The 16,506-nt window shown below is 42.9% G+C and overlaps 2 protein-coding genes across 2 annotated transcripts; both read right to left on the reverse strand.

Moving 5' to 3' along the window:
* Positions 1-2,181: 2,181 nt before the first annotated feature.
* On the reverse strand, positions 2,182-3,087 carry ORYCUNV1R1669 (vomeronasal 1 receptor oryCunV1R1669). Its single transcript, NM_001167359.1, has one exon. The coding sequence runs from the start codon at positions 3,085-3,087 to the stop codon at positions 2,182-2,184; it is 906 nt and encodes a 301-aa protein (NP_001160831.1).
* Positions 3,088-12,996: 9,909 nt separating this feature from the next.
* On the reverse strand, positions 12,997-16,153 carry LOC138846827 (vomeronasal type-1 receptor 4-like). The gene has a single exon (XM_070063708.1). The coding sequence runs from the start codon at positions 13,998-14,000 to the stop codon at positions 12,999-13,001; it is 1,002 nt and encodes a 333-aa protein (XP_069919809.1). The 5' UTR covers positions 14,001-16,153; the 3' UTR covers positions 12,997-12,998.
* Positions 16,154-16,506: the final 353 nt, after the last annotated feature.

The following is a 16,506-nucleotide window of genomic DNA, read 5'->3' on the forward strand; positions in this document are numbered from 1 at the left end:
ACTGTGTAGGAATGAAGTGGTCACTCTGGGATATGATTGTGAGTTTCAGCCCGTGTTTACACTCCACTGGAATTGTGGCCTTATTACATTTCTTTTAAAAGATTTTATTTATTTGAAAGTTACAGTTACAGAGAGGAAGAGGCAGAGAGAGAGCAGAGCTTTCATCAGCTGGTTCCCTTCCCAAATGGTCCAGGCAGGGCTCAGGCAGGCCACAGCAAGGAGCCTGGAGGAAATGTTGGGGGCAGTTTCTCTCAAAGGGAATTCTTGTGAATGTTGGCTTTCTAGGGTAAATACCTGTGTAGGATGTTTATTGTTTCCACCAAGCTGTAGAGAAGGACTCATCAAACCTGGTAACAGAGAGGACTTCCCGGCCGCCTCAGCACAGGGCCCAGAAGCCTCTGCACCCGGGCTCTGTCTATGACGTCACTTCCCCGCGACCTCAGGGCGGTGCTTCCTGAGCGGCTCCGCGGCCTGAGCACCAGCCAGCAGACCAGAGTTGCAATGTCGCCTCTGCGTGGCCAAGTGCCTGAGCAGGAGACCCCGCAACTCTCTTACAGCCTACACAGACCCAGGACAGAGGCGCTCTTACACAGACCACCTCCGAGAGGACGCAGGACACGCAAGAGCGCCTCATGGATGAACGGGCAACAGCACAAGACCAGACAAGGACGGGGCACGGTGGAGACGGGGGAGGGGTTCGTGAGGGATGGAGGAAGCGGCACTGTTCCGCTTCTGGATCTGGGTGCTGGTGCATGGGGGTCCACTACAAAATCCGTGGAACAGGAAATTGCGGAGAATTTGCTGAACTTCAACATTCAAAACTACTTCTGAAGGAGAAGACAGCTGGCCACAAAACAGGAATTGGATTTGGTAATTAGAGGAAAAGTCTATTTCAAACTGCACTGATCAAGGGAATGAAACCATGACGAGGGCAGAGGGGGACGTGGAGAGCCGTCCAGGAGGCAGCCACATCTGCTCAGGACCAGAGAAATCCCGGAGCCAAAAGAGGCAATGGTGGAAGACAGACCACCACTAAGCGATGGACCAGTTCTTAGTTGAAGGTCGCTGAGGGGTATTTCCAAATGTCACCCTGACACAGCAGGATAAAGCACAAATTTTATGAGCTCCTGTAATGAACAGAGTTTCTTCACAGGAAGAGCCTCTTTCTGGAGTTAGATAATGGGTTGGAATCACAGAAAACCGAAGAGAGTGGAACTGTGAGCTCCTGAAAGACAGGGATCTAACCCTCGGAATCTAACGGAAATGTGAGGTGAAATCCATCAGCCTTGGGGACAAAGACATGTGCTAGGATTCAAGCTGCAGAGCACGTGTTGATGTCCCTGAGGAACAGAACGGAACAACAAGTTAAGTGGGTTAGAGACTTTAAGATAGGGAAGATGAAATTGGGAAAAAATTACATTGATTAAAAAGGTTTTATGAAGTAAATACACTGAAAGTCTCTACAACCCAACCACTGGGAAAGCCTCAGGCCATTGCTGGTGGGTATTTAACTGCAGCACACAACACCTGGACAGCACAAGGGACTGGATCCTAATAACACAGATATGAGCATGAGAAGGGGAGGGGATCTTGATGGAAGGATTTATGCACATGCTGGGGGACACCCCTGCATTTCATTGTTAAACAATGAACCTCCTAGATTTCCCATCTTCATCACCTCTGTTTTCTGAGCTCTTTACACAGGGCCATCTATTTTTCCTGCAGCCCATTCTTTAGGAATTCCTGTGTTTTATCTCCTGAGGTCACTTGATACACAGCCAGCATCTATCCAAGTCCCTGAAAAATGAGACCTGGGTGTTAAAATTTTGTAAGTGAAGAAGGAAGTTCTTAGGAGCAGCACAGCTGAACAAATCTGATGCAAATGCCAAATACAATTCTGCATTTTACAGTAGGTGCATTAAAAGAAGTAACTAGCTTTAATAATAGACAATACGTTAATTACACCCATAGCATAACTTAAACATGTATACAGTTTGAAAATTTATATATTGATTCAATTTAACATTTTTGAAATGTGTTTTTTAAGTGAGCCGAATACTTCAAGTGAGATTAGGTCCATGGTCACCTGCCTTTGTTTCCTGATAAAATCTTTATAGACTCCTCTGGAGTAAATGATGTCACATCAACCAAGGAAAGCTCTTGCAGAAAAAGGCATTCTCATTAAAGGCAAGAAGTCAATTTGGGAATATTTTTGGTATTTTTCATCAGCAAAAATGGGCAGAATGTTGGGTAGCATGATGATAATATTCCATTAATGTCCTCCAATCTTGAGTCTTTCTCGGGTCTATAAAATGCATAAATGTACACAAAGTTGTTGCAACAGTAAAAGAACACAAAACAAAATGCTAGCAAAAGGATAGTGTGGGTGGCTCTGTTTTCTGGAGACGTCTGCCTGGAAAGGCTGGAGCTGTGGATGTGCCGGGCTCTCCTGTGGTGTCTGTAGAGGAGCCCCACCATGTAGAGGCTGGACACGATCATTGGTGCCATGAACAGGAAATCACGAGTCAACATGACACTTACAAATGACCCTGAATGGCGATCTCCAGACTGCCTGGTTTGACAGTACGCATGAACAAACCCATGACCAATGACAGTGAAATTCCATTTGGCTCTTAGAGTTTCAATGATGTGGATGTAGATCAGCATGTTGATGATCCAGAAGATTAGGAAAGAGGGGAAAATCCAGGTAGACAACTTAGATTTCAGCCTTGCCCATTTAGAATGACTGGGACTGATAGTGATGGCTTGAAATACACTCAGGAGAGAGGTGGTGCAGATGGAGAGACCCCGGGTGACTCTGTAGATGTAAAAAAAACTTTGACAGCCAACATTATCTAAGAAACGTTTGACTCCAAAGGATGACACTATGTCTGGTATTGACTGGAACACGATGGTTATAATATTGACCACTGTCAGGTGCATGAAAATGGAATCTATGGGCTTCTTCAGCTGAGGCTTGATTAGGAAGGCATAAATATAGATAATGAAGAGAAATGAATTGGCCATGACACCAATAGAAATCTGAGCTATGAGAAAGAAGCTCAAAATTGTGTCACCTGGAAACATATCAATGTTTCAGTTAGGTAAGGTTGCATCCACTGAAAAATAAATAGATTGTACTGCGACATGATGTTTTTAACAAGGAATGTTTGAAGAATGTGAAGACTGACAGTTCAGTGTCAGGGAGGGAGGACAAATGGTCAAATTTTCTATTTCAGACATGGCTGTGCCACTTCCAGAAATAGAATAGTGGGCAGTGTTTGAACCTCAGACTACTGAAATAACTGATATGAAGAAGGAGAACCGGGATGCTCACATCCTACATTCCCATTAGGGCATGTTGTTATCTGTGAATGACAAATTACATTAAAAGTATTTTTTTCTTCAGAGTATTAGATTGCTTCTTACCTCTGATGATATGTGTATATCCTATCCTTTCTAAAGAACACTACATTTCTGATACATGTACAGTACTATGAATATCTGAACTTCTTTTTTACAATTTAGATTGCAGACACAATTCTTTCAAGACAGAAAACATTTAACCACCCACATATTATGACACTCTGAATATGTAATTCATTTTTAAAATACAGAAGGAAGTAGCATGGAGTTTTCAAGTGGAGCTTTTTTTCCTCCCCTCATCCAACCAACAGTGTTTGGAGACATATTTGGCCTCACACGTGGTGCAGAGCTCCTGTCACACAGTGGGTAGAGGCCAAGATTGCTGTTAAGGCCAGCGCTGCAACTCACTCAGCTAATCCTCCGCCTTGCGGCGCCGGCACACTGGGTTCTAGTCCCAGTTGGGGCACCGGATTCTGTCCTGGTTGCCCCCCTTCCAGGCCAGCTCTCTGCTGTGGCCAGGGAGTGCAGTGGAGGATGGCCCAAGTGCTTGGGCCCTGCACCCCATGGGAGACCAGGATAAGTACCTGGCTCCTGCCATCGGATCAACACAGTGTGCTGGCCGCAGTGCACTGGCCGCAGCAGCCATTGGAGGGTGAACCAACGGCAAAAGGAAGACCTTTCTCTCTGTCTCTCTCTCTCATTCTCCACTCTGCCTGCCAAAAAAATAAATAAATAAATAAAAGATTGCTGTTAAATTTCCCACCATGCACTAAATTTCCCAAAATGCACAGGATAGCCCATACCACAAAACTTTTGGGCCCCAAAAAGAAGTCACATGACAGTTGATGAGCCCAGTTTCAAATCATCACTGAGTTGCTCTCCCTGCAACACATGTAAGATAAACATTTTGGCCCAAACATATTTTGAACACTTTTAGGGGAAACAGAGTGAGTTGGTTCACAAATAGTGAGAACAGGAATGGTATGACAGTCACTGAGGCTGACTTCTAAATTAATATCTTTAATATCTGTGTTTGTTGATTTTGAAGTTGCCTATATCATTCTCTCAGAGACTTACTATCTCAATTGTCTTTATTGTGCACACATTACCTTTCTTTTCTATATAGATTTCTAGTTATGATGTCACTTCTATATGGACTATAAAAGATCAAAGTTTGAGAAAAGAGGAAAGGTGATTCTCAGGAGTGATGAGATAGGGGAGAGCGATGTTAGTGAAAGGGTACAACCTTGCAGTCAGAAGATGAATACTTTCTGGATAGCTGCTGCAATATGAGTGGAATATACTTGATAATAATGTACTATATCATTGATATTTGCTCACAACATAGCTCTTACAATGCTCTCCCCAACACATAAGGTTTCTATGGAAGGTGACTGGTATGCTAATGAACTTAGTTGTAGCACTCATATCAAATGTATGTCAAATCATCCCAATATGTTAGCTATCAAATAGGCTATCATCTACCAATTATACCACCACAAAGCTGAAAACAGTCTAAATCACAATGTAAAAGCAGAGAATGCAAGAGTCAAAAATACCACATCCCAAGTATGTGCTGTCCAATGCATCCATACAAATACAATGCACAATCCAAAAGTGATTGGATGGGGCATGATACATAGGGCCAATTTTGACTTCCAAACATAAGGTGTGTCCATTAAACATTAGATACATGAAGCTTCAAGATAATTGCAACGTTTGTAAAAGAAACCTGTCCAATAAAGACGAAAGACAAAATCCAAAATAAAGGAAGATAACAAAATACAAACTAAGCAACAGAAAGCAAGTGCATGCCAAATAACACTGGAAAACAAATATTTATGGAACAAAAGAGCTGGATATAATGAAGTGCACATGGCAATAATGAAGGTTGTAAATCTGTGAGAATCAACACTGAACGTCCAAACACATGAAAGGATCAGAACATGGAGGGGAATCCACCACTGTAGTAAGACACATAGCAAAGGCAATGCAATTTCAGAACCACCAAGTAAAGGGGGAGTCAGACAACCAGGAAGTTGAGCAGCTCAGTTCATCCTCTGCACCTAATGCCTTCACCAACACATGCGTCTCTATCAAATCCCAACCTCCATTTTCACTAGAACATGCAGCCTTATGGCAAACACTGAACTGAATGAGAGCAAAGTACAAGAGTTTAACTGAACAGAATAATTTATCATAGCAGAATTATAATGAATTCTAAAAAAGAAATTATCACTGATGTTTCACTAAATTCCAAAAAAATTTCTTAGTAAGAACAAAGTGAAAAAACCTTTAAGTATTGTGTAATGCATTATGGAAACATAAATTCAAAATGCAGTTATTCTGAGGAATAACAAAATTACTAAATCTCTAGAGAGATGGCAGCACTTCCTAAAGAGAAGACACCAATAATATCTGACTTAAAATGTTAAAATCAAAGCTGAGAAGTTAATAATACTTTTAAAAGATGATATTGTGACTATTCCAATAAATTTGGAAGGTTGAGACATATGGGCAAATCCCCAGAAAACATGACTCACCAAAAATACATTAGAATTATAGAAAGTCACCAATGTGCAAAGTTCCCCGGGATGAAAGTGAGTTGCAGGAAAAAATATCATTCCACCAAGAATCCCAATGATTGCCTCAATGCTGAGGAATAAACAATGTCTAAAGACTCTTCCTATGGACAGAAAAAGAGCATTCCCTGCATCACATAATGTAATGAGCACAACACTGACAGCAACAGCTAATAAATCAAGTCTTAATGTACAGAGATGGGACTACCTACTCCATCCGTCAAATGGAGAATAACCTACACAAATTCATTATAAAGTGAATCAGTGCTCTCCAAAATGATTCTACCAAAGATCAAGAGAATTACCCAATTGGAAAGGTAAGGTGGGAATCATTTTACTGAACAAACTGAGGTTCAGAAACCACTAAGACTTCTGAAGCTTCCCATTGGTTTCCACATCTTCTTTTTGAAAACTTTCAACTCCAGATCTTTTGCTATTATCAATATTACACAGAAGTTGAAACTCGAATTTTCTCAGTATGTGACAATTCCCTTAAGCATTTGGTGAGGTGATTGTCATTTAACTTCAGCAGATTAGATGTGTGTTTATACAACTTCAATAAGATATTTTAATTTCTGTAAAGAAGGTGTGAAAATGCTTTCTCCTACATTATACCATGGAGCAGAATAAAGAAAAAAGGGTAGGATAAGGTTAACATTATGAAGATATGTGTAAGATCAACCACAGCTGTAATAGAGGAGAAAAATGGCTAATGTTTATATAACAGAGCAAAAAGAAAGGCTTAGCATTACATGATAAAATATCTGCAATGTCAATGCTAACATATAATGATTATGTATTGAAAATCCTTGATTTGAGGTTGGATATGAATAAAAATATCTTTCATCACATTTATTCATCACACGTTTGCAAGGGTCTATTTTAAAAAGAGAATAACATTAATATCATTACAAAGAAATTAAGTCTTTTACCACTGAGTAATTGCTTTAAGAAAGATATCATAGAGACATTGACTAAATTATTTAAATGATTTGAGGAACTTTCAAGGTTACTGAAAGCAAAGTCTGTATAAGAACATTTACATTTCTAAAAATTTAAAGTCTGACACTTTAAATTACACAACAGATATATGAAAACGTAATATTAATGTAAGATAAAAAACCTCTAACTAGAAATGATATCAATTGATCTAAGTGTGACTGAAGCCTTTTTAAATAAAAAGGTGTATATATTAATTTGAAACAAGTAATAACTTAAAATGGAATGATGCTATAAAAATATAATATTAACATAAAAATTATGACATGAAATTAGAGGCACATTCATTCCAGTGTCATAAACATCCAGGTGGGTACTGAAGCAAAGAGCAGAGCATAGGGCAGAAGCAAAGAACTCAGTGGATGGAGGCAGTGAGGGATCTGGAGAAGTTCAGAGACTGAGAAAGAAGAGAATGAAGGAGTGAAAACAAATGGAGGGGTGACAAGAAACATAGTGGTAACAAAAATAGGAACATACAGCTAAACTCCACAGAAAAATGCTGGGAGGATGAACATGAAGACATTAAAAGGGACCTGGTGTGATCAGGTGGGAGAGACCTCGCCATCCTCCTACCACAGGCTGGGGATGCAGGGTCCTTACTGGGGGTGTCCTGCACAGGCTGGGGCTGCCCAGCACTGACTATGGATCAGGCTTGGGCCAGCGGGGTGTCTCCTCCCAGTGGACACTGGCCACCTTATCACCTGCTGCCTCCACCACCTTGTTTGTCACTGTCACTTTGAAGGCCCTGGGAGAGTCCCAAATCACCCTCCCAGATGCAAAATGAATCATGCACAGTGGAATGTCAATGTCTGGGGTGGCGTTTTCCCAAGCTGAATGTCAGAAAGTAAACTTTAGGACAACACACATCATCAGAAGTTTGTCTCCACGCAGCTGGTGGCAATCATGCCTCACCAGAGGTTTCTTAATTTTATTGGTCAAGACCTGATGTCTGACTTTATTTTCCCTTTCGAAGTTATGATTATTTTCTATGATGTTCTGTTTTTGTCTTTATCAACCCTATTGATATCTTATGGAAAGTTATTGTTATTCTTTTTAAACATTTATTAATTTGAAAGGCAGAATAAAAGAGAGAGAGAGATCTTTCATCTGCTGTTCATTCCCCAAGCTGCCAAAATGATTTGAGGATGGCCCAGACTGAAGCCAGGAGCCAGGACATCCATCTTTGAGGAACTGCTGGGGCCCAGGTGCTTGGGTCATCCTCTGCTGCTTTCTCAGGCACCCGCAAGGAAGCTGCTTTGAGTGTGGGCAGCTGACACTCTGTGGGGATGCTGGCTTACAAGAGGGAGGTTAAACTGCTGCACAGAATACTGGCCCCTCCTGAACTTGTCCTAGTATCGTTGTTTTCTTACAGGGTTCTATTTCAAGTTTCACACTGAAAGGACAATAGGGTTGACAAGATGTCACCCTCCCTCCCACCAGAGACCCCAGCACAGAAACCACGCTCAACCTCCCCCAGACTCCTTCCGAAACAGCTGGCAGATAACCTGCATGGAGCAGCCTGTGAAACAGCTAAGAGGAAAGTTCCCAGTGGCTTCTGAAAAGCCTCCCTTCCCACCCGCAGCAAGTTCCCGCCTCAGCCAGATAAAATCCAGCCCCACACATGCCCTCACGCAGTCTCTGTGAGAACAGACTCTCCTCCTTCTTTGCTACACTAAAAGCAACCTGTCTGTTGAGGTAGGTCTCTGTCTCCTTTTCCATCTCTTTTCTGGGGGCGATGAAAGGCCAGAACCCTGAAATATTCAAACTTAACAATACTTATTTACATCATGGATTGCATAGGAAGGAATTTATTTACTTTTCTCTAAATGGTTACCTAGAAATACTATTCTTAAGATTGAATGTTTTGGGTTGTGAGCTATGAATAAATTTTGGTTTTTGACAGGCCGAGTGGACAATGAGAGAGAGAGAAACAGAGAGAAAGGTCTTCCTTTACTGTTGGTTCACCCTCCAATGGCCGCCGTGGCTGGCGCACTGTGGCCAGCCCACTGTGCTGATCCGAAGCCAGGAGCCAGGTGCTTCTGGTCTCCCATGTGGGTGCAGGGCCCAAGCACTTGGGCCATCCTCCACCGCACTCCCAGGCCACAGCAGAGAGCTGGCCTGGTAGAGGGGCAACCGGGACAGAATCCAGTGCCCCGACCAGGACTAGAACCCGGTGTTCTGGCGCTGCAGGCAGAGGATCAGACTACTGAGCCATGGCGCCAGTCTAAGTAACTTTTCTTATTCAATTATTTATTGTAGGGCTGCTGCTGTGGCCTGGAAGGTAACTTTGCTACATGTCGTGCCAGCATCCCACTGCAGCTGGCTGCAGTGGGCATTGGGGGAGAGAACCAGCAGGTAGTAGTATTTGTATGTCTGCCTATCAGGGTGTCTTTCTATCCTCAAAAAAAAAAGGAAGAAAAAATAAAACTTATAAAATATACAATTAAGAGAAAAACAGAAGCAATCAACACAATTGTTTAAAATACCTCCAAAACTAATCATATCTTCTTGTACGAGTTCTAAAACACATAGAGACAGACCACCTGAATACTGCAAAAACCCCTCCAGAACCAGACACAGGAAACATTCAGTGAACCACGATGAAGTACTTGAAAAGCTTTGTTTGAAGACATCGGTAGAAAGACTTGTATAAGGCAAGTACTCATGATCCTAGTTGCAAAAGTGCAAACAAGGTGTGTAGAAAAAAACATCGTGTAGGTGGCATTTTACTAGGATTTTATCATCAGTTTTGGAAGCACAATGCATCTGAACTTGGTTTGGCTGAATTCAGATTCTGCCACTTTGGGGATGATCAGACGAATGGCACCAGACACAAAGGGAATCAATGTTCATGGGTTTCAGGGGGCGGGGGAAGAAGCCCGCAGATTTGCACTGCATGTGACCTGGTTCACTCATCATCTGTCACCTGAGGAAGATGAGGCAGAAACCACTCAAAAAGCAAACCACCTTTGCCTCCCAAAAATCCCTAAAGTGCCGCCATAAAAAGTTATATATTCAAGAGGTATGGAGGTTTCTAGGTGTCAATACAACACGTGTGTGTGTGTGTGTGTGTGTGTGTGTGTGTCACAGACTGAGTACTGCCCTGAAATGCAAACGCTGAAGGCCCAGGGCCACGTGTGACTGTATTTGGAGATCAGGTCTTGACAGAAGGAAAGTGACGGCCGCCGTGAGGGGGGGCTCTGGCCCCGTCAGAGTTCTGTTCCTCACGAGGAGGAGACCAGAGCTCCCCCTCTCCCCAGGAGGGCACAGCGACAAGATGGCCACCAGCAGACAGGGGGAGAGTGCTCCCACGGCCCGGCCACGCTGGCGCCCTCATCCCAGACGCCAGCCCCACGAGCCTGAGAAAATCAGTGTCTGCCCTCTCAGCCTCCAAGTCCACCAGATTCTGTCAAAACGGCAGCCTGGGGAGAACCCGTGCATGTGCAGGGCACACATGCAGGAAATTTCAGTGAGGTTACCCTCACCAGGGATTTCCTATGAAGATTAGCTCTGTGCTGGAAATACCTGTGATTGTTCATGGTTTTTACCAAGCGCAGAGGTGGTCTCAGCAAACCGGAAAAAAACAGGCCTTCCTCGAGGCCTCATTGGGGCCAGCGTGGCAACATCCGGGTCTGTCCATGACGTCACTGCTCTGCGTCCTGGGACGGAGCACCAGCCGACCCGGAAGTGCGATTTCACCTCTGAGTCTCCAGCAGCCTGAGCAAGAGAGCCCTCACAACTCTCTCCCCTCACAACTCTCTCAGCAGACACTGGTGACGCGGGACGAAGCCTCAGCAACTGCATGATTTCCTCTGTGAATGTAGGGGCCACTCAGTAGCGACACCTGGTACCTATGGGCATGAGTGGGAGACCTGACAGGCATGATGGTGGGGTCACTGGTCCAGAGTAGACACCACGGGGCAGCCAGGGAGGGGTGAGGGGTGAGGGCAGCTGTGCCAGTCTGGATCTGGGTGCTGGAGTCCGGATGTGGCCACAGTGAACATTCATGCAGCAAGAGAAACTGCTGAGTATTAAAAAATAACTTCTAGAAAATTCGTTGGGGTAGCACTGTGGGCAGAGCAGGTACGGCTGCTGCCTGCAACACTGGCATCCCATATGGGCACTGGCTCATGTCCCGGGTAGTCTACTCATCCAGCTCCCTACAGATTCGCCTGGGAAAGCAGCAGAAGATGGCCCATGTCCTTGGGCCCCTGCACCCACGTGGGAGCCCTCAAGCCATGTGGGGATTGAACCAGCAGATGGAAGATCAATCTTTCTTTCTTTGCCTCTGCATCTACTTCTCTGTAACTGACTTTCAAATAAATAAATATTTTTTAAAAATATTTGAAGGTGATGATACCTGATCATAAGACTTCAATTTGAAAATTAAAGGAAAAGAAAATGTCAAACTGTACTGATCACAAGGATGAAATCACGACGGGGAGGAGGGCGGGGCGGGGAGAGCTGTCCACGGTGCATGAGGAGCATGAGGAGCAACACTTCGTGAAGAGAAACACAACTGGGGAGGAAAGACAGCCACGCAGTAATGAAGCAGTGTCCACATTGAAGGTCTCTGAGGTGTGTTTCCCGACGTCACCCTGACTGAAACATTAGGATAAAGAACAAATTTTAAAAGCTCATGGAGAATACTGAGTTTCTGCATGGGAAGAGCCTCCCTCTGGCATTAGATAATGTGTTTGATCCATAGAAAGCTGAAGAGAGGGGAAATGGGAGCTCTTGAAATTTTGGGTTCCAAACCTTGGAACCTTTGGACAGGCGCGGTGGAATTTCTTAGCCTTGGGAACAAAGATATGTGCAAAGGTTCAAGCTACAGTCACCAGAGTGCTGTCCCTGGGGACTGGAACTGAACAATGAGGGAAGTAGGACATAGAAATTAAGATGTGGAAGATGAAACTGAGAAAAAAAAGTTGATGGTTAGAAAAGTTTAGCAAAACAAATATACTGTGAGCCAATACACCATGGAGCAATGAAAAGAATCAGGCCCTTGCTGATGAGTATGTAAATGTAGAGACAATTCTCACTGACATCCCAGTGACTTGGATCCAAAAAATAAATGTCATCATAAAAAGGGGAGGGGAGGGGCCAGTGCTGTGTCCCATTGGGTTACACCCTGGCCTGAGGCGCCAACATCCCATATGGGTGCCAGTTCAAGACCCGGCTGCTCCACTTCCAATCCAGCTCTCTGCTGCAGCCTGGGAAATTGTAGAAGATGGCCCAAGTGCTTGGACCCTTACACCTGCATGGGAGACCCAGAAGAAGCTCCTGGCTCCTGGCTTCATATCACCCAGCTCCAGCTGTTGCGGTCAATTGGGGAGTGAACCATCAGATGGAAGACTTCTCTCTCTCTCTTTCTCTCTCTCTCTCTCTGCCTCTCCTCTGTGAAACTTTCAAATAAATAAATCTTTAAAAAAAAAAAAGAGTGGGGATCAATATGGATGGATTTATGCAAATGCTGCATTTTACTAAACATTAATGATTGAATCTTCCACAATTTCCCATCCTCTTAATCAGCTCTTTTTTTCCTAGATTTTTTCACAAATACAACTATTTTTTCCAGCATCACAGATAATTTTAGGGCTCTCTTTACTTCCTTTGTTTTATCTTTAGGTCACTGGGGCACATCTAATCTAGGTAAGTCTCCAAAATATGTGACATAGGTGGTTTTTATTTAATGGATAAGAGAAGTCTTTTAACAGCACAGTTTAACAAATACAAAGCAAGCCAAATGTGACTCAGTATTTTCTAGTTGCTCCATTCAAAAGGACAAAAGCAAGCAGATAAAATTAGCTTAATGATATACACCACATTCATTTAACCCAAAATGTTACTTCACTGTGTATTCTATGTGAGGATTAATACATTTTGATTCATGTTAACATTACAAAACCTGAATGTTTTTAAATGTAGTACATAGTTCCACTCAAACTAGCCCCATTTCCAGTGCCCCATTGCCCTATGGCTTCTTTTCCTCATATAAATCTTGATGGAGACTCCTCTGTTGAAGATGATGTCAGATCAGCCACTGAAAGCTCATGGACAAAAGGTCATTCTCATATTTGAAAAGAAGGAAGTCAATCTGAGAATAAATTTGTTATGTTTCATCAGAAAAAAAGGGCAAAATGTCGGGTAGCATGATGCTAAAATTCCACCAATACCCTCCAACCTTGAGTTTTTCTCAGATGCATAAAATCCATAAAGTGTCAAACAGTTGTTTGACAAATAAAAGAACACAAAGCAAAATACCAGCAAAAGAATCATGTAGGTGGCTTTGTTTTCTGAAGATGTCTTGGAAGAGAGACTGGAGGTGTGAATGTGCTGGGCCCTCCTGCGGTGTCTGTAGAGGATCCACACCATGTAGAGGCTGGACCAGATCATCAGTGCCAGGAACACTATATCATGAATCAAGATGATACTTATAAATGATCTTGCTTTATGGGCTACAGGCTTCCTGGATTGACAATATACATTAACATATCCCTCACCAACCAAGGTGAAATTCAGTCTGGCTTTTACAGATCCAATGATGTGGGTGTAGATCAGCATGTTGATGACCCAAAAAAAGAGTAAAGAGCGGAAAATCCACTTGGATAGTTTAGGTTTCAGCCATGCCCATTTAGAATGACTGGGACTGAGAGTGATGGCCTGAAATACACTTAGGAGAAAGGTAGTACATATGGAAAGACCTCGAATCACTCTGGATATGTACAGAAATGTTTGACAACCAATATCATCAAAGAAATCTTTGATTCCAAAAGATGACATGAGTTCTGGTATTGACCGGATCAAAATGGTTGAAATATTGACCACTGTCAAGTGCATGAAAATCCAATCTATGGGTTTCCTCAGATGAGGCTTGATTAGGAAGGTATATGTGTATATAATGAAGAGCAGTGAGTTTGCCATGACACCCATACAAATCTGACATATTAGGATAAAGGTATAAATCACATCACTTGTTAACATTATCTCAAGGATTTTATATATTTTAGATGTTTTAATTAGTCTAATTTGGCATCCTCTTAAACAGATCATATTCTGTAATTATAAAAATTGGAGTCTGTTGAAAACTAGGATGACTAACAGCTCTCTTTGAGAGAAGGGGTGAAATGTTCATATCTTCTATATTTCAGACCCAACTGTGATACTTCCAGGGACTGGACTTTGGGCATCCTTTGAATTTCAGACTATAGTTATACATGATATGAAGCAGTGGACATCAAATGTCATATTCTACATTCCTATCTATTACCACGAGGACATGTTGGCCCCTATGAATGAAAAATATGCAGGTGATATTTTCTTCAGAGTATAGAGTGCTTGTAATCTCTAAACCAATGTGTAAGTCTTCACCTCTCTGAAGAACATTCTACTTCTAATGCATGAAGTGGAGTATGTGCACTTGAACTGCTTTATTAGAATTTACACTGCAGACAATTCTTTCAAACAAGGAACATTTTTAACACTTCAGAGCAGTTTAAAACACTCAGATATTATACCAATCAAAAATATAATTAATTAAATTTTAAAATGTGAAAAGGAATAACTGGTTTTCCAAGTGAGGATTTTGCTTCTTCTCATCTAACCGCAGTGTTTGGAGACATTTTTGTTCTCAGACGCTGCAGAGCTCCTGAAACACAGTGGGTAGAGGCTGGGAATGCAGCTCAACATCCCACAATGCACGGGACAGCCCTCAAACATTCTGGCCCCAAGAGGCAGACAAACACAGGGTGATGAATGCAGTCTAACAAAGTATCCCTGTCTTTCTCTCTACACCACATCTAAAACTTTGGCTCAACATTTTTTGTTCATTGTTATGCAGACAGAAACGGTTGGTTCACAAACAGAACAGGAAGAGTATGACAGTCACTGAGGCTGACTTAGTGCTTCATCTCCGTTTATTGGACTAAGGAGTTCTGCTTATGTCATTCTCTCAGAGAATATGTCTTTGTCATGTAAGGCTACGCCTTCCTTCCTACACAGATTGTTACTGAATTACATATGTGTCTTCTCCAATCTGAACACATTCATAGAGTATCTGAACTTCCTATATTCCATTCTCAGATTCACAACAACTCTGTCTTCTGGCATCAACTCTACTACAGTGCTGGCTTCTAATCATCTAACAAAGAAAGAAATCCTACATGTAACAAACACCATCAATACAGAGTACTTGTCTTCAGTTCTCATATTTGTGCCTTCAAATGTCTCTGTAATTTAGGACCATGTTAGTTGGAATTACTTGAAACTGTGTCACCTAATATGGTCAACAATGTTAACTACTTTTAATTTTTAAAAAGCATCCTAGGGGGGCCAGCACTCTAGGGTAGCAGGTAAAAGCCTCCATCTGCAGTGCCACATCCCACATAGGTACTGGTTCAAGACCCGGCTGCTCCAATTCCAATCCAGCTCTCTGCTATGGCCTGGGATAGCAGTCAAGGATAGCCCAAATCCTTGGACCCCTGCATGTGCATGGGAAGACCTGGAGGAGCTTTCCCCTGCAGCCTCTGCTGAGGATGGCTTGTCCCGCGGAGCTCCGGATATGTGTGGAGTGACTGGCTGTGGACTTAAGGTCCAGGAAGCTGCAGGATGATTTGAAGGTAGTGCATGCTTCATCCTGCAGAGAGGAAATAATTACCAGGGTACAGTCTGCATGTGAAGTTCACAGATGCCATCTCCTGTGTGAGAACCCTGCCAATGTTGGCATCTCAGCTGCCTGACAGTCCTTGCTGAGACCCAGGGATGTAACCTCATCGTGAGTCAAGGAGCATCTGTAGTTAAGTTTTGTGTGATGAAAATAGTTAACTGATTTATTGTGGCTGTTGCTGTGGAGTAGTAGGCGAATCCTCCATCTGTGGTACATGGGCACTGGTTCATATCCCAGCTGCTGCTCTACTGATCCAACTCTGCTTGCAGCCTGGGAAAGCGGTAGGAGATGGCCCAAGTCCTTGGCCCCTGCACCCACATGGGAGATAGAAGAAACTCTTGGCTTCAGCTTACCTCAGCTCAAACTGTACTGGCCATTTGGTAGGGGTGAACCAGAAGATGGAAGACTTTCTGTCTCCTTCTCTCTGTAACTCTGCCTCTCAAATAAATAAATCTTTAAAAAGCAAAAAAGCCAAAAAAAAAAAGACCTGGAGGAAGCTCCTGGCTCCTGGCTTTGTATTTGCAAAGCTCCAGCAATTGTGGCCAACAGGATAGTGAACCAGTGGATGGAAGACCTCTGGCTCTACCTCTTCTCTCTCTATGTAACTCTGACTTTAAATCAATCAATCAATAAATAAATCTTTTAAAAAATCCTAGGTTGTTCATTAAGAGAAATGGAAAGACTCTGGGATTCCCAAAATCTATATCGGAGTGTCCAGGTTAGAATCCTGACTCTGCTTCTGAATCAACGTTCCTGGTAATGCATATTCTAGGAGGCAGCAGATGATGGCTTGAGGGAATTGGCCCAGGGCAGTCATATGGAAGAGATATATGAAGTCCTGATCCCTGAACATGGCCAGCTCTGACTGTTTCAGGTTCATAGGGAAGGAACCAC

Source organism: Oryctolagus cuniculus, chromosome 18 (assembly GCF_964237555.1).
Source record: "Oryctolagus cuniculus chromosome 18, mOryCun1.1, whole genome shotgun sequence".
Taxonomy (NCBI): Eukaryota; Metazoa; Chordata; class Mammalia; order Lagomorpha; family Leporidae; genus Oryctolagus; species Oryctolagus cuniculus.

What these genes read in the sequence shown, in the direction of transcription:
- ORYCUNV1R1669 (NM_001167359.1), bottom strand. Translation starts at nt 3,087, where the DNA reads ATGTTTCCAGGTGACACAATTTTGAGCTTCTTTCTCATAGCTCAGATT.
- LOC138846827 (XM_070063708.1), bottom strand. Translation starts at nt 14,000, where the DNA reads ATGATCTGTTTAAGAGGATGCCAAATTAGACTAATTAAAACATCTAAA.